This window comes from Petromyzon marinus, chromosome 51, assembly GCF_048934315.1.
Source record: "Petromyzon marinus isolate PM22_M1 ecotype Great Lakes invasive population chromosome 51, UKy_Petmar_22M1.pri1.0, whole genome shotgun sequence".
Classification (NCBI taxonomy): Eukaryota; Metazoa; Chordata; class Hyperoartia; order Petromyzontiformes; family Petromyzontidae; genus Petromyzon; species Petromyzon marinus.
The window spans coordinates 2,399,441-2,417,864 of NC_133717.1; the positions used below are offsets into that span (position 1 = coordinate 2,399,441).

At 49.1% G+C, this 18,424-nt stretch overlaps 1 protein-coding gene and 1 long non-coding RNA gene across 6 annotated transcripts in view; one reads left to right on the forward strand and one right to left on the reverse strand.

The window, feature by feature from the left end:
- LOC116953335 (uncharacterized) overlaps positions 1 to 15,170 on the reverse strand; it is a 361,549-nt gene extending 346,379 nt beyond the window's left edge. For all 5 annotated transcript variants that reach the window (XM_032973443.2, XM_032973442.2, XM_032973444.2 and 2 more), the window contains exon 1: positions 14,313 to 15,170. In XM_032973443.2, coding sequence (XP_032829334.2) covers positions 14,313 to 15,170 — 858 coding nt within the window. The remainder of the gene's footprint in view (positions 1 to 14,312) is intronic.
- Positions 14,292 to 17,104, forward strand: LOC142931218 (uncharacterized). Its single transcript, XR_012947225.1, has 2 exons — positions 14,292 to 14,396; positions 14,739 to 17,104. It is a non-coding gene; the product is annotated as an uncharacterized LOC142931218 (long non-coding RNA).
- Positions 17,105 to 18,424: the final 1,320 nt, after the last annotated feature.

Sequence of the window (18,424 nt, forward strand, 5' to 3'; positions counted from 1 at the left end):
TTTAATGAGAGAAATAAGTATTTGACCCCTCTGCAAAACATGACTTAGTACTTGGTGGCAAAACCCTTGTTGGCAATCACAGAGGTCAGACGTTTCTTGTAGTTGGCCACCAGGTTTGCACACATCTCAGGAGGGATTTTGTCCCACTCCTCTTTGCAGATCTTCTCCAAGTCATTAAGGTTTCGAGGCTGACGTTTGGCAACTCGAACCTTCAGCTCTCTCCACAGATTTTTTTAATGGGATTAAGGTCTGGAGACTAGCTAGGCCACTCCAGGACCTGAATGTGCTTCTTCTTGAGCCACTCCTTTGTTGCCTTGGCCGTGTGTTTTGGGTCATTGTCATGCTGGAATACCCATCCACGACCCATTTTCAATACCCTGGCTGAGGGAAGGAGGTTCTCACCCAAGATTTGACGGTACATGGCCCCGTCCATCGTCCCTTTGATGCGGTGAAGTTGTCCTGTCCCCTTAGCAGAAAAACACTCCCAAAGCATAATGTTTCCACCTCCATGTTTGACGGTGGGGAATGGTGTTCTTGGGGTCATAAGCAGCATTCCTCCTCCTCCAAACACGGCGAGTTGAGTTGATGCCAAAGAGCTCCATTTTGGTCTAATCTGACCACAACACTTTCACCCAGTTGTCCTCTGAATCATTCAGATGTTCATTGGCAAACTACAGATGGGCATGTATTGGTGCTTTCTTGAGCAGGGGGACCTTGCGGGCACTGCAGGATTTCAGTCCTTCACGGCGTAGTGTGTTACCAATTGTTGTCTTGGTGACTATGGTTCCAGTTGCCTTGAGATCATTGACAAGATCCTCCCGTGTAATTCTGGGCTGATTCCTCACCGTTCTCATGATCATTGCAACTCCACGAGGTGAGATCTTGCATGGAGCCCCAGGCCGAGGGAGATTGACAGTTATTTTGTGTTTCTTCCATTTGCGAATAATCGCACCAACTGTTGTTACCTTCTCACCAAGCTGCTTGGCAATGGTCTTGTAGCCCATTCCAGCCTTGTGTAGGTCTACAATCTTGTCCCTGACATCCTTGGAGAGCTCTTTGGTCTTAGGCATGGTGGAGAGTTTGGAATCTGATTGATTGATTGCTTCTGTGGACAGGTGTCTTTTATCCAGGTAACAAGCTGAGATTAGGAGGACTCCCTTTAAGAGTGTGCTCCTAATCTCAGCTCGTTACCTATATAAAAGACACCTGGGAGCCAGAAATCTTTCTGATTGAGAGGGGGTCAAATACTTATTTCCCTAATTAAAGTTAAAATCAATTTATAACATTTTTGACATGCGTTTTTCTGGATTTATGTTGTTATTCTGTCTCTCACTGTTCAAATAAACCTACCATTAAAATTATAGACTGATCATTTCTTTGTCAGTGGGCAAACGTACAAAATCAGCAGGGGATCAAATACTTTTTTTCCCTCACTGTATATGGGCACGAAATCCAATTCTGCCATTTTGTTTTCATTTTATGTAGGAGGGATTAAACTTTCGAGCCGCGAGCTCGGTTGCCGCACTTTCAATTGCGCGACGTCTCCCGCCGGCATGCGACACGGGATTCACATCGAGTGCTGTCAAGAATAAGTTGTGGAACATCGCCCCACGCATTCGGGAACAGCCCCAGAAATGAGGTGCGTCACAGATTCCAAACCCAGTACCCTTGTCGTGACAGTGCGAGGTAGCATTTTGACCCCCCAGGGATCAAAATTCTGTACAGTCAGTTGTGCTATAACGCGCGTTTTAATAGCGCGAATTGGATGTAACGCGATTGAGCGAACGGAAATACGTCATGCGGGTAGGAATAAGCGATTAAATGGCTGCCTCGGCGTAGCATCATTACGCAAGGCATCAGGATGCTGCTGGATGCTTCTAGATGCTATACGCGTGCCTCAGTCTTATGCATCTCACGCGTTATCTCGGACTGTGCTTCACGAAATGGTTGTCATCACACGATTTTTCCATAACACGGTGTTCTTCAGGAAATGCAACTACGTACGATGTGCGAAAGAAGTTCAACATACATACAACAACCGTGTTATAGGAGAACAGACTGTATATTATTTGACCCACCCACCCCTTGTCATAGTGTAACCCCTCTGCTTAATTATGGCACTGGGAGTCAGAACTCGAACCTTAAGTCTGACTCCAGAAGGGTCAAATTGCGATAATATAATCTTCATCACAGGGTTAAAATACAAACTTTAATTTGTATAGCATTTAAATGCAACTGCATCTTCAGATGGCCCTAAGGCGACAGACAAACCCGTGTCATTTTGGTTTTTTTTATCCATCTATGTGCACGTAAAAACAAATGGGTCTTCAGGTCATGACTTAAACAAGGGCAGAGCCAATTGCACCAAGTCCACGTGGAAGAGAATCCCAGACATCGGGAGTAAGGATCGGAGATGAAGCGACACTGCCATGCACCGAAGATGCACTGTGGGTGGCCTTGCGAGTCGGCCTTCATTTGCTGGAGTAGAGACAACATTACGAGAGAGTAAAATGAGATGAGAGAGAGGGAGAGGCGGGGACGAGACCCATGAAGAAGTCACAAAAAGACGATCAACTGCAATCTCGGAGTGAATCCGAGACTGGACAAGAAGTCGGAGGAGATACATCGTAGCGGCACTGGAGCATACCTGTCAACCCCTTATCAGGACCTACCTTATTACAGACCAATTCAAACCCTTATTGGTCACCCCATGCCCTTATAAATCTCAACGTTCATCCTGCAAAGTCCCTCACAAGGGAGAAACACAAAACAAATAGACAATCACCGCTACTACACTCACCACGACAAACCTGTCAATCCCTTATCAGTGCCCTACCTTATTACAGACCAATTCAGACCCTTATTGGTCACCCCGTGCCTCTTACAAATCTCAATGTTCATCCTACAAAGTCCCATCACAAGGGAGAAACACAAACAAATGGACATTTTTTTGCCCGTATTGAAACGGCTGTACGCCGTATGGACCTGAAAACTAAATTTCCCTGTACAAGAATACGGGTAAACCGTATGGGTTGACAGATATGATTGGAGCGATGCGATCACCTTGTCGCGTACGGGCGAGGAGCCTTTGGAGCAGCATTTTTTTTATCCTCGTTCGTATCCTTGAAATGAGGGAATGTGGAAGAGCACAGTGGAGCGAGTTACAGAGGTCATGAAGGCGTGGGTTTGGGTCTTGGCAACCGGTGAATCCGGACAATGCCACCGCACACAGGGGATGTTGCACAGGCACAAGTGAGAGGTTTTAACGAACTATTTTTATTTTACCAGGTAAGGTCCACTGAGCTATATGGGTCTTTTTCAGAAGCGACCTGGCCACAAATGATAGCTCAACGAAAGAGGAAACTAAATGTGGAGGGGAAAACCAGAGGACCCGGAGAAAAATCCACGTGACCATGGGGAGAGAAAACGGTGCCAACTACAAATATGCAGCAGACATCAGGGTCGGGTTCGAACCCACGACCTCCTGCACACCAGGCGAGGGAAGTTAACATCTCGCCACCGCGGCACCCCAAACATGAAAGATGTCCTGGGTGAATGAAAGTTCAGGATGTAAGATGACCCCAGGGTGGTTGTGCACCTTTTTCGCCAACGTCATACTCAAATCAAAGTTGCGCGCCACTTGACGTACAGACCAAGATTTAGAATCGACTCTTTTTTTCTTGTTCCCAAATATTAATTTGGGCCTCCCTTTTGGCAGTATTTAAATGAATGAAAGTTAACAGCCAATCCTGTCCGAAATCGCATCAAGGCAGGCTCCAACATTCCACATTGCAAACGGTTGACAGCAACCCGTGGAAATGTACAGGCTGGGTGTCGTCGGCATGGAAGCGATGTTCCACCTTAATATCGGATGTGATTTCACCCGGTGGAAGGAGGTTAATTGATTGAACAGTTTTCGGAGAGGAAGATTTACCCTGAAATTTGCCAAAAAATAAAAAACCACGAATTGAAAGATAAGACCGGAACCAAGGGAGTAAAGAAGTGATGGACGTGCCCACGCACTTCCGAAGGCGCTGGCGGAAAAACGCGCTGGTCTACGCCATCAAAATGCAGCTGCGAGATTAAGGAGGTGGAATCTATGTGAAATTGGAAGCCAGTGCAGAGAGGCCAACACGGGCGTAATAGGATGTGAAGAAGGTGGTGTGGTTAACACACTTAGCAGCCGCATTCTGAACATGCTGCAAGTTGATCTGAAATGTTGTTCATATCGAGGTTGGTGAATGAGCCAGCGGGACGGCTTCAGTTCTTGTCATGAATGCCTGAGATGCCGCTGCCGGTAAGCGTTCGAGGCGGGCAGCGGTGTTAGCGGGTGCCCATAGAATAGTGAAATTGCCACAATTCAAGTTGCATTGTGAATTAAGCATCATTGCTACCTGCGTAAACATTTTTGGGCAGCTGACATTGGTCACTATTCGGGGAGACTGGCAACTGCCATGGAATTGTGAAACATAAAAAATGTGTCTCAAAGCCAAAACCAACTTTGCTTACCAAGTGCCGCCCCAATTGCTTGTTCGAGCAACTGGCTCCGTGGCGTTTTTGCTTGTGTCACTGTGGCACACCGGGGTTTCTAAAATAAGAGGTAATCAATCTAAACAGGGGCTCTCAACTGCTTGTTGATTGAGTAAAAGATAATTCGTGGAATCGAATCAAACGGTGTGAAGACAGCATCGGCTGGCATGCGTCACCGCATTTGTTTCCATGGGAATCGAATCGCATTTTTTCTCAAATCGGGTAACCCTTTTCGTCTGGTAAAATATGAGTGGCTCCCATTAGCTTCCATTTAAAAACTTTTCCCGGAGACACCTCTTGTGTTATCCCACTCTTGAAATCAATATAAAACACTTTCAGCCGATATTTGTACTGCAGTTAGCTTCTTACATTACATTTGATAAACAGGTTGAGGGGTGGGGTGATTTAAATTGCTATTTTATCACCAGGTGACACATTACCCAAGAACCATTTCTGTGCGTGGTTCTGTCATCTGTCGAGGTGGTACAGTCGTGATAAGAGTACACTGCAAATAAGAAGGGTGCAGGTTCAAATACTGGTTTTAAATAACCTCAGCCCCCCATGCTGGCACGTTTGATAAAATGACCACATAGATGTGAAAAGTCGCTTGTAGTTGTAATATGGACTGACGGAACCAGCCAAAAACAATTTTAAATTTCTGTCGCTGGCTCATATCTGCCAATGCAGATGCTCCTCACAGCAGAGTGACACGTTGCATTGACTTTGACAAGAGAATATCTTCGAGTAAATATGACATGAATGAATTACGTGAATTAACAATGAGCCACTTGGACAATGTTGAGACTAAGTAGTAAGATAGCGGTGTCCTTTCTGAAACAATATTTAATTCCATTGGAATACAATTTGCATAATCTCTCTTTTACAACTCAGGAAAGCCTCACAGAGCCTCACAACATTTCTTCAGATGGCTTTGGCTCTTTAATTTATTTTCATTTATATTTTTTACTCAGTCTTAAAAAACTGTATTTTGACCAACTGGCCCTGCATTGGGGTATGGCAGTGCCCAGAAGGAAGGAAAATAGAAAAAAGTAACATTCGAAGCTCCACACAGATGGATTCAAAAATTTATTTTCCTGCAATCCCCTCACCACCTTGCAGCCAATTATAATACATACAACAGGATGTGTTTTTTACGTTAGCGTTATACGTTAATTTTTGTCGATGAACTGTTACATCCGTCTATTAGACGCCTATCCCCTCATGCGTGTGGATTTTCTCCAGGGATTCCAGTTTCCACCAACATAAACAGAAATAGCGTTACTCACACGGGAATGTGCCAAACATTCCAAACAGGGAAATTAGTTACGAACCCTGGGGAGTCTTTTCTAGATTCATGCTGGACATGATCACAAGTCCTTTAAAAACGTCTTCATGGTTCACCACTAAAATAAATTACCAGACCAACCTCAGCCTATTTAACTCAATAAAGAATATACCATAATAGTGATAATGTCCTTTATTAAACTGTGAAAGCCTCACCGAGTCTTAAAGACGTTTTTAGGGATGTTTGACCAACGCCAGTCATGAGAGTTTGGCTTCGTGTCGGAGGAATCCAGAGAACGTGGAGAAAACTCACTCGGCCTATGAACAGAGTAACGCTCAAAGGTTCTTACAGATACAGTCACGAGTAATTTTCATCTGCTGTAACATCTCCTAGCTTGGGCAAGGAGATGTCCAGATGATACCCGGCATTTCCAGACAGTTTCCAATGCAAGTGCTAACGACGCTCAATCCTGCTTAGCTTCACAAGATCTGATGATCTCAGACACATTGGGGGAGATTTGGTCATACGTGTACGGAACAATGTCCACCACATTGTACAGTAACATCAGTGAGCCGTCTGTCCCGATGCCTGTATTCGACCTCGCAAGGTGCCAGCGGGGTTCCGTTGAGACGCTTTCGGTGAGGCCAGGGCAGAGCGAGTGTCAGCCCACTGTGTGGACGCGGGGAGCAGGAGGCCATGGCGCACCGCCGTCTCTGGCTGTGAAGGGCGCAGGGCGTGCCAGGCGGTACTGATTGTTGTCCTGCACGTGCTGGAGGAGGAGGCCGTCACAACACTCTGTGGCTACGTGGGGTCGACGTCCGCTCAACTATAACATTGACAAGCGTATTTACGTATTTTTATTGCATATCTGGTGCTCTAACTGTATGACAGCCACGTGTTAAAGCATTCGCTCAACAATAAAACAAAGATGTCTGCCGCTAGATGAGGCTCTCCCCCATGCCAAATTGGGTGGTTGACCGTACTTCACGCTTGGCCCAGTGTGGGTTGATGAAGGTGGGGAGCATAGCTGCGTAAGTACAGTACAATACTTGATATTTATGCACTGCCCTCTGTGCCGCCCCCACAAAGCAGGCCCGCATCGTTCAAAAGCCCCGCTGTGGCGCGTGGCAGCGCACACGTCATGCGGAGCACTCTCCAGGCTCAACCCTGCCTCATCTTCCAAGATCTGCCGAGATCGGGGGCACATTACGGGCGATTTGGGTCGCACTAGTCCGTTGCAAACAGCCTCCTACACCAACCAAACCACAACAAACCCCGAATCCACCGCGACAATAAAACCTTCGCCCTCGCTAAAAGAGATGACCTTTTTTGTCACTTAAAGATCACGCCGGCTGTCACTTTTGACAGCCGTCTTGGTTGGGGGTGGCTACATCCCATCCCACATCTCATCCCTGGAAAGGAAACCACAAGGGAATGTGGGGGGGGGGGAGGCACTCTCCATCCCCGGATTCCATTAGGAGCGACCGTTACTGTCTGTAAATACATTACGGAACATTACAGATGCTTTACGGTTCCGCCGATACAGGACGGGTGAACATTTTTATTCGGGGTGGTGGGGGGGGATTCCGGTCGTTCATTGTCGCCGTTTGGCGAGGCAGATTAATTCCCGTCCGCGACCACCCCCACCCGTCACTGTGATGCATCTCCCCGGCCAGTTGCCAGCCGTAACTCCCATTACAAGCGTCGGCACACCAAACGTTTACTTTTCTTTACGGCGGTGGTGGCGGCGGCGACAACAACAACGGCATGAAACGATGACGGCGATCGGGGTGCCGCGCTCACGTTTCATCTCGCCGACCGGCCCGGCGAGTCGCCAGCAGAGAGAGAGCGAGAAGAGCGACAGCCCAGAGCAATCTGGATGACGCGCTGTGAAGATCACCGCCGATGTCTCCAGTTACCCGCTGGAGACATCGCCACTACATTTCCATCGCCTATGGCACAATGATCGGGCACGTTCAAGGGCGATTTTCTCGCACGTGCTTTCATCTCCTTAAGTAAGGGGCGATGTTTACACACCGCACCAGGTACTCATATGAGGCCGAGTCGACCTAGGGGAGGGCCCAGGACCAGTTCAGATAATCGTCACCGGTGTTGGCTGCGAGCGAGAATCGAACTCGGGTCGTCGGGTTCGTAGCGCAGCGCGCTAACCACTGCACTAATGCTTAAAGGCCCACATACACTTGTTCACAAACCTACTTGTTGTACTTCCTTATCCCGGTCACTTTACATCCCAGCAGCATTGAGGAGTCTGACAATTGTTTTTGTGTGTTTAGTATGTTGTCCTTCCCCCACACCTCCAATTAGCATGTTTGGCTACGTACGGTGTCAAATAAGTTCAACACACATACATACCTGGCTAGGAGTGCATATTTGTGCCAGTTGTTAATTGGTGGCTCGGCTTATAGTGGTGGTAACGTGTGAGTAGCTCCCGCCCCCTCAAAAGACTTCCAGCCAGTGTGGAAGAGTAGGACAAAAATGTCACCGCTGGCAGTGGGTGTGAGCCAGTAATTGCAAGGCTACACCTTGAACCAATTTGGTCTGATGTAATCTACTGCACTTGGTTTCGCATAGATATGGCTTTTCCCATAACGGGGACAGGCTTATTGCTTACACATTAAGACGCGCGACAGCACGCTCTGTGCGCGTGTACACAAAAACGTCCGCGCCAATGTCTCTCGCTCTCTCTCTTGCTCGCTCTCGACGCGGCTGCCGTGGATGCGCCAACGATGATGCAACCGCAAGCCCAGGCATGCGTGAAGATGCCACCCGATCCTAAGCTGGCAAGGGCACCCTATCAGCGCATCGAAAGAGGTTTCCATGTACAAAGGTATTGTCTCCTCTGTAGCCAAATGCCACGGGTCTGCATTTTGGCACAACAACAAACAAAAGACATAAAATGTAAGTGGTATTTGTCGAACATCCTAGTGATGAAAATAAAAATGACTCGTCTGGGATTACGCACGGCAATCGTCGCCGCTTGCGGTGAAAACTTGGCAGAACCCTCGTGAAATAGTCATGAGACTCAGCGAGGCTTTCGTGGGTAAACAAGCAGAATAATAACAACAATGACGACGACGACAATGAAATAAAATTGCGTCCAGATTAATGGACATTGGCAGACCAAGACCACCATACGGTTGGGTCTTCTGTGTGGAGGGTGTGTGTGAGAAAAAATACACAAATTAACAATCCACGACTGGTGGTTGTTTCACCATACGTCACCATGCTGGTCAGTGCGGGTGGGTGAACGCGAGAGAGGCGCGCCTAGGATTGGTTCAGATATCACTCTCCGCCGATGTCAGCCGTGGCTGGGAATCAAACTCAGCTCACTGGGTTCAGAACGCAGTGCAACTATCCACTGCGCCACCACTCACAAACCCCCGTTACATTCGTGTACATTCAGGTCGCGCGTTGCTGTGACCCACTATCGGTGTCCTTGCGGACTCGAGAAATGTTAAAACAACAAAAAACAGGATGTATCAAAAATACACTCGGGGATTTTCTTACTTGTCCCAGCAGATAGGAAACAAAACGAGACACTGGCCTTCTTCAGAAAACAACAGCGGTTTAGATTTAAGAATACACTCGCAGAAACCTGTCATTAATAGAGGTTTTCTGGGTTAGATCGAGTAAATATAAATGTGTCGGTAAACCCGCCAAAGCCATCTAGTATGGTTTGTCACGTAAACAAAACGTACCAACTCGTTACTAGTTCAGCAAAGGCCGGTGTGTTGGAGAGTAAACCCACAACAACGTTTACAATTCGAGTCCTGTGACGTTTCGCAGGCAATGACAACAACCAGGATCATCAGGCGACAGCCAGAGTTGTGGAGAAATCCTCCTCCTGTTTCGATCTTCAATAGAGGGATAAATGTGATGTCTTCATTTGTAAGCCAATCATGTGTGAGGACCACATGGGGGGGGGGGGATCTGTCTCCACATATAGATGCAGTATTGTACGTAAAACGAAATCTTCAGTCCATCACTCTTAATTGGCTTTCCAAATCGATGTTGTATGGCGGCATTTAATCAAAGCAAGCAACTTCTGGATAAGATTCGACCTTCGGGGGTCTCATCAGAAGCGTCAAGGCTTGTTCTTCGAATGCCACTTGGCTACCCGACGCTGTTGGCCAGAACATTCGTCTAAAACCGGTCAAGAGTTGCTTGCTTCAGCAGATTCTGCTGGATAGTATTGCTTTGGAAGGCCAATTGGAGTGATGGACTACAACTTGTTGTTGTTATTGTTGCTTTAGTGTGTTGTGTACGTGCAGACACGTGGTATATCCGGTTAAAATATATTTTACCCACAATGCTTCGCAGCAGGGCCGAATGGGTTTAGGTTTACAGTAAAAGACTTGGAGATAGTGAAGATGTAGGAAAGTGTGGGTTGTTAATAAGTTACTGGGATAGGCGGTGCGGGGGAGATTATTGTGGAGGATCATGTGAGTGGGCAGTGGAATGCATCAGAATGTTTATTTAGACTGGATGAGGAATCCGATGAGCCATGAAGCTCTTTTTCACAGTAGGGGCGAGTCAGCAAGTTACAACAACAGACACCGAAAAAAAATCTGGCTGATACGAACAGAAATGGCAGGGCAGTAGATTCAATAATAATGAGAATAATAAACAATTTTCGACGTGTGAGACGCTGCAACAGTTTCACTCGCTCTCGAAGAGAGGGCACGGGGTGACTAATAAATTCTGAATTGGTGTGTAATAAGGAAGGCACTGATAAGGAGTTGACAGGTATGTATACGCGTACACGGATTGGAAGCGTTGCCAACTCGCGATGACGTAACAAAGTGTATCAGGGAACAATGTGTATCTCGTGTTTGTTCCTATGGGAGGATCCTGGATCTCATCCACTGGGCAAAATTACGAAACGTGGCTGCGCTTGATATCAATCCGCTTGGCGCGCTCTCAATTTAGCCACGCAATTTACACGGACAATTCTGCATTTGCGTTCTTCAATGTGCCGTCCTCCAGCCAAATACGATGCCATCCTCTCGTCGTCGAGGTCAATTCGAACCTATTCGGATATGTTTAACACGCTGAAGGAAGCTTTCGCAACCAATATTATACTTCATGGGACCTCCTTTGCCAGTACCAACATATGATAATAGGTTTTCCCCTTTTTTCTGGCAACAAAACAGGTGTTAAGATGTTAAAACACCAAACTGAAACCTTTTACAAGGAATCATGTCTGGTGTGGACCAATCAGTTTCAAGGACAATGCATATATAATCAGAGTATGTTTTTTGTGTGCATTCTGACCACAAGCATTGTGGTTAATGCAGACATGATTCCTTGTAAAAGGTTTCAGTTTGGTGTTTTAACATCTTAACAGCTGTTTAGTTGCCAGAAAAAAGGGGAAAAACCTATTATAATATTATACTTAATTATACATAACCAAGAGGTTTTTTTTGGATTAGATCGCTTAAATACAAATGCGTCGTTGAACCCGCCACCACACGACACAGCCAATTCGTAAAGTTTGTCACGTAAACAAAACGTGCCAATTAGTTACTAGATCAGCACACCAGCGTGTTGGAGAGTAATCCCACAACATTTACAATTACAGTCGATTACAACAACCACAACCAGCATCATCAGGCGATTAGCCAGCCTTGTGAAAGGAGTCTTCCCTCTTTCGGCCTATTCGGGTATACTGTAGTGGCCTGCAAGCTATCCCCGTGTTGACCACAGAGGGTGACATCTCTTGTCCAGAGCGCAGTGGTTGCTGATGGGACATGTACAGCCCTTTTTCAATTCACTGCCGAATGTTATTTCACCATACTTCACGACACCTGTAGTTTGTGCCAGTGTAGTGGGGAGCATAGACGTACAGGAGTACAATGAATCTTTCTGCACGGTCCTCTACTGCCCACCCCCACCACAGCAGCCTAGACCAGGGGTCGGTAGCCTGCGACTGGAGCCGCATGCGGATCTTTTGAGAAGGGACAGTGATTGCTGCTTCGTGACGCTTATTAAAGGACCCACCACCGTCTCAGGCATTCACCGCAGTGGCATTGCGGCTTCTCGAAATATTGAGTTGTTCTTTTTTTTCCTTGTCGTTACCAAATTCTAATCAAAATGGCTCTTATTGTGATTTTTAGTTGCCGCCACTCTGACCCATACCAACCCGTTACCATCCCAGCAAGCCCTTGCCCGGGCTACGACCTGCTTTAGCCTCCGAGACGTGACAACACCGTGCGCGTTGCAACGGGCGATTCTCGTTCGCAGAGGCGGCTGCGATCCACGACCTTGCAACATAATTCACCCCGATGCCTGTAAGAGGTCAAAATTCATCATTCTCCTTTTCCACAAACCTGACGATGCCTGTAGTCGGGTGTAGTGGCACGCCTTGTGCTCAAGTGCTTTAGGAGGCAATGATTGGTGTGACCCCCACCCCCTCCTTCTATAGAGAGAGCATTTGGACCAGCTATTCCACGCTGTTCAGACGTCTTGGAAGAGGTGGGACTACCCCCCCCCCAAACTTTACCCCCCCCACTGCACGCGACCTGCCGATGGACCCGGCTGCGGTGTACCCTCATACTGCTGCTGGGTTTGGGTCAAAAGATTTTTATTTTACAAAAAAAAATTTGCCCCATTTTTCTTCAAGTGCCACGCTAGGTCCAGCTTGCCAAACCCCATAACAGCCGTAGCAGCAAACCCTACACACGCGCGGCGTAACCCCCCCCCCCCCCCCCGCCGTCTGCCATTCAAACGCCTGAAGCCAGCATTTCACACGGATTATACACCGATAATAATGCGCTACCAGTGCACGCCGCCGTATCGGACAGCCAACTCCAAAATCAACAACAAACACACACACACACTAAAAACGAGCTGGCAACAGATCGAATGCACGTCCATCGTGGCTGATACAGCCTCCGTGGATGCCAATAAATGTGACCACTCAAAAGTTGCTGCTCCAGTACGTCCAAGTCCCCCGGTGCCCACCCAGACCTTTGCCGTGGTCCATGTTTTTTTCTTCTCATTGCAAGCCAACGCCTTTCTTTTATCCCGAGCTGCTGGGACATTCGTCACACGCCAAGAGCTTCGGTGCAGCAGCGGTGCGCTCCAACGCACGCTTTGCTCCGCCGCACCTCCGATTGACACAGTTGGGCTACGTACGGCGCGAAAGAAGTTCAACTTACAGTACATACATGTAGGGGGGGCCGGGGAAAATCACACTGTATGCCCCCTATCCCCACCTCCCAAGCCGAGATGCCTGAAAACTGAAACGGGAGTATTACATTTCACACCATGACGACGTCGTGGCGCGGAGCTAACCCCCACACCCAAAGCACGGGGCCCGGGGCGGTCGCCCAGATTCGCCGTGTACCCTCGGGACGGCTCTGACCACCCACACTCATCTTAACGTCGCTTCACTCCAAGCCTTCGCTCCAGGCCACCCCAACGACGTTCTAGTTCCTCTATTCTATGACAATGGTAATGATATGACCTCCCCCCTCGCCCTCCCAGCTGGTCCCCTACCCACCCCACCCAGCCCTTCACCTCCAGCCCCCATCATGCCACTTAATCCTCGAGAGACAATCGAGGCACCGGCTGCACAGAACCACAACGTGTCGGGATGTCTCTCCGACCAAATCCCAAGGCGGCTCAATCTCTATTTTATTATACTGGAGGGATCCAATGAGCTCTGAAGCTCTTTTTTCCACAGACGTCTCGAGTGTCCGATGTGGCGTTGCGTGACAACACCATCAGCCTACAGGAGGCTACTGCGTCCTTTATTAGACATGTCACCTGCACGGTATCCACGCTGCAGCCTACACAACCCCAGGAACGCTTTTGCAAACTGTGGCATCCGACGACCATGATGGATGATACAGCAATGGATAGACAGTGTCTTGCTGGTGATGATTTTGAACCGAGACCCTTTTAGAGTCTACGCCTCTAACGTTCTTCAGTCAATAGCAATAAGAGCCAATTCATCTTTAAGTCAACGGCGATGTTAAGCCCGTGGCTCTAAGACTTCCGCTGCTGATAGCTATCCCGACTCGTTCAAAGCCACCACTCTAGATCGTGGCAAACCGGGGTGTCATCGGAGCTGAAAAGATCTTAAAATTAAGCCACAAGCGATATTCTTTCTGAGCAAGGATCTACAGACTGGATGGGGGGGGGGGTCCCGATATCCACGTCTTAAAATCTACCGCGAAACTCAACGAGACAAATTAGTCTCGTGGTCGCCCAACCTCTCGACCCTGCGAAGTCACTAAACAACACCATCATGAATGAAGCCATCCTTCACTGCGTCCCATTCGAGCCTTCATCACAAAGGCGCACCAGTCGTCGTGTCAATTCGAAGGCAATGCGATCTTAACTCGAAGCTCCAAACATCCCAGGGACAGGCGAGAGAAAGCCCTACGGAGCTCACCATCCCGGCATGCCGTTCGCCACCGCGAGCGGCGAACGCATTCCTCTCGGTGGCAAATCCGCGTTGTCGTCGTACCTGTTGGGAGTATGGAGGCCTCGTGAGTTGGATGCCATCCCGCAGTAACTTATCCCGGATCATGATCTTCAGCTTGAGCTTCGGGTAGGTAATCCTCTCCCCATGAGTCCCAGCCTCCACCACCAACACCTCCTCGCCCCCACCACCATCATCATCGTCGTCATCGTTCCCCACCGAGCTATGCCTTGAATTATCCTCGTAACCATAAGCTCCGTAAGCCAACGCATCCTCATGCTGCTGCTTGCACAACACGGGATGGCCCTGCTCCACACAATAGCCAAGCGGGCTGCCCCGAAGGCAATTCCCCGTATCAGGTGATCCGTGCAGGAGGAGGCGTTGATATTGATATTGCTGCTGCTGCTGATAATGCTGCTGCTGATGAAGGACATACTGACGGTGTCTCTCCGTGCCCGCGTGACTATGCAGCAGGCAACGCATGTCCACCCGTGCACCTCCAGCCGCTACCGCTCGCTGGACGCAACCAGCACGAGCAGCAGCAGCAGCCGCAGCAGCAGCAGCCGCGTGAGGAGGTTCCAGCGTGAAGTAGACGGCCGTGCCCCCGTCCTGCCGCAGCCTCGCCACCGCCGCGCGCAGCTTGCGGCGGTGCCTCCGCTCCAGCACGCCGATGGCGTCCAGGTCGGCGTCTCCGATCTGCTTGCAGATCTCCAGGTCGTCGTAGCCATTGTCCAGGAACGAGTCGGCGTACTGGCCCAGGCGAAGGGCTTTGAGCCACTCGCCCACGATGCTGTTGCAGCCGCCGCTGCCGCAGCTGTTGATGGCGCTGACGATGTTGCCGCCGCCGCTGTTGCCGCTGCTGGATGAATTAGCCATGCGTGCGAGCTGATCGGAGGCGCTCATCGATGAGACGAGTGGCACGGCAGATTGCGGTGGTGGTGGTGGCGGCGGTGGCAGCAGGAGCGACGGAGTAGCGAGCGGCGCAAGCGATACATTTATTCTCACAACAATGGGAACAAAAATAAGAAGAGGAGGAGGATGGTGGTGGTGGTGATGATGATGATGTGTGCTGTGTGTGTGTGTGGCGAGATGTCTGACGGCTACCGCACGTTGTCTATTCCGCAGCGAGGCGGTGGTGATGCTGGCTGTGTGGTGGTTATGCTGCGAGGAGGCATGGTATGTGACGCTCCGTGTTGAGTGCCCGCTCCGTGTGTTAGCGCTTCGCTCTTCACAGCTACCTCCCCCTCCGCCCTCCCTCCCGCTCTCCTTCACCCTCCCTCCCTCTCTCACACTCTCACTTCAAGACACGCGCAGACAAACATCACCCGTGTAGCCTTAACCGACTCTCGGGTGCAAATGCTGCTAGCGAGCGCCTGTGAATGGGTTGGATGAACAACACGACGCCCGGCCGCCTTTGTCTCCCCACACTGGCGATGTTCATACACCGCACCGGCTACTTATTTGAGGCTGAGTCGACCTAGGGGAAGGCCCAGGACCGGTTCAGATAATCGTTACCGTTAAGCGTTGGCCGTGAGCTGGGATTAAACACGGGCACACGCGAGTCTCAGAGCGTGGAACCAGCAGTGTGACAAACGCATAGCAGCACTGACAGCATCACAAAGACAAAGATCCCCCGTATAGCCTAAAACAGACTTGTGGAGCAAGGGCTGTTAGCGAGCGCCTGTGAAAGGCCGGCACGGCACACGAGGGGGTGGGGGGTGGATAGCACCAAGCCCGGCCGCCTTTGTCCCCCGAGTGGCGATGTTCACAGATCGCATCGAGAACTAATTTAAGGCTGAGTCGACCTAGGGGAGACTCGGTACACGTTCAGATAATCGTCACTGGTGTTAGCCGTGAGTGGGACTCGGGTCGCCGGCTAACCACGACACTCCCGCTGTCCAGGCAGTCCACATCCACACGCCGCTAGCTCTACAGATGCACATCTACTCACAGTAGACTACTGGCTGCTGCTATTCGTATCAATGGCACTAGCGATGCATATACATTGTACTCGACACGTCATCATTAGCATTGATCAATCCACTGCTGGATGGATGCCTCCGCAAGTTGTCGCCACCTCCCACGATCTAACAAAGCTATCCGGCACCGCTCCATCACCTCCTCGGTTGCCATGCAAAGACAAATATCCCCCGTGTAGCCTTAACATACGTTTAGGGCAAGTGCTGTTATCGAGCACCTATGAAGGTCGGCACGGCATACGAGGGAGGTTGGGTGACCAGCACAACGCCCGACCGCCTTTGTTTCCCCACCGCACCAGGTACTCTTTTGAGGTTGAGTCGATCTAGGAGCGGATCACTGGCGTTGGTCGTGAGCGGGAATCGAACTCGAGTCTCCGGGTTCGAATCGCAGCGCGCTAATCACTACGCCACCGATCCCCCACACTGCCATACACAACACGGTTTACAAACACATATACTGCCAGATATGCATGCATGTTCGTTGCTATAACATTATTGATTAGCTTACAAGTTATATGCGTGTATTCTGGCTGTACTAATCACACGTACTGCAACTCTTGTTATTATCTGGCTGCATTACCAATTCAGCGAGCGCTGCATTGCATAAAACAAGTGGCGTTGATGATGATCGGCAAGATCCCATCCCACGTGCGGAGGAGGGAGCGGTGGTGCAACGCGTGTTAGCGCAACTGTGCACGAGCCCCGGCCGCCCGAGTTCGATTCCGGCTCACGGCCAACATCGGTGACGAAAATCTGAACAGGTCCTGGGGCGGGGTGGAGCTTCCTTCCCTCGGTGGGACTCATCCTTGGCGCGGTGTGAAAACAACAGGCACTGGGGAAATAAAAGCGGCCGGGAGTGGTGTTGGTCACGCCGTGGTTTTTATGGGGGGGGGGGGGTGGAGAGTGGCGGTCTTTGTCCATGCTGGTCTCACGCACAACAACAATGCATCCCAACATCAGAGTTGTTATTGAGGAAGAACGGCTCTGGCGACAGATAACTCTTTGTGGATTTGGCCCAAGAGGTTGCACATTGACCTGTATCGCCACCGCGTGGCCACAGCCGGGAGGTTGCAGGCGACGCCTCGCTGACATGGTTATCCACTGCTGGATGAAGCCCATCCACTACCGTTCTCACCGTGCGCAGTTGGACTGTATTCTCAGACGCGTCACAATTCATCGGTTGCCAATGCGAATTTAGAATCACTGTATTTATCCCAGAGAAATCCGATGAGCTATGAAGCCTATTCTGGCCGTGACGTGCCCTGCCCATACCAACTTACGTTCTCTATGACGTCGTTACGATGGCACGTGTTCAGTTATTTTCATTTAGCTACCACGTGCCCGCCGGATTTGAGAAAGTTGAACAATTGGCAATTGTTGGAACTTGCTGAAGAATTGTTGAACAGTTGGTAATTGCAGTGCGATGGCGTGATGCGATTATATCACAGAACGTGTCTCCCCGCTCGAGGGCGAGTGGTGTAGTTCGAAGCGAGTGGTGGAAATTCCACATTCCTATGGTGGGGGATAGTAGTCTCATGACTTGATTTCCCGCAAAATGGTACTAATCACCGAGAGCCGTAGTCAACTACATAATCCAATAGCAGATGTTGTGGTTGTTTTGTGGACATCCAATAGCAGTATAAGCATATGGTTTACCCTTTTCTGGCAGTAAACCAGGCGTTAAGATGTTAAAACACAAAACAAAAAGGAATCATGTCTGCATTAACCACACACAGTACTTGTGGTGAACATCCAAACAAAACAAACATGCTCTGGTAGTATATGCATTGTCTTTGAAATTGTTTTGAATTTTAACATCTTAACACCTACATTTTGATTTAAAGCTTTCGTGACTGCAGGGATTCATATTATTGGTTCTTTCGGTAAAGTCATGTAGAAGGGAAACAATAAAATAATACAAATATAAAACAATAAAATTATCACGACGTTTCGACTGCAACACAAGCAATCATCATCAGGTGTGAAAACCACAGCAAGAAAAAATGTCCACAGCAAGAAAATTTTCCACCTGATGATGATTGCTTGTATTGCAGTCGAAACGTCGTGAGAATTGTATTGTTTTATATTTTATTGTTTCCCTTCTACGTGACTTTACCGAAAGAACCAAGAATATCTTAACACCTGTTTAATTGCCAGAAAGGGTGAAACCTATTCTTA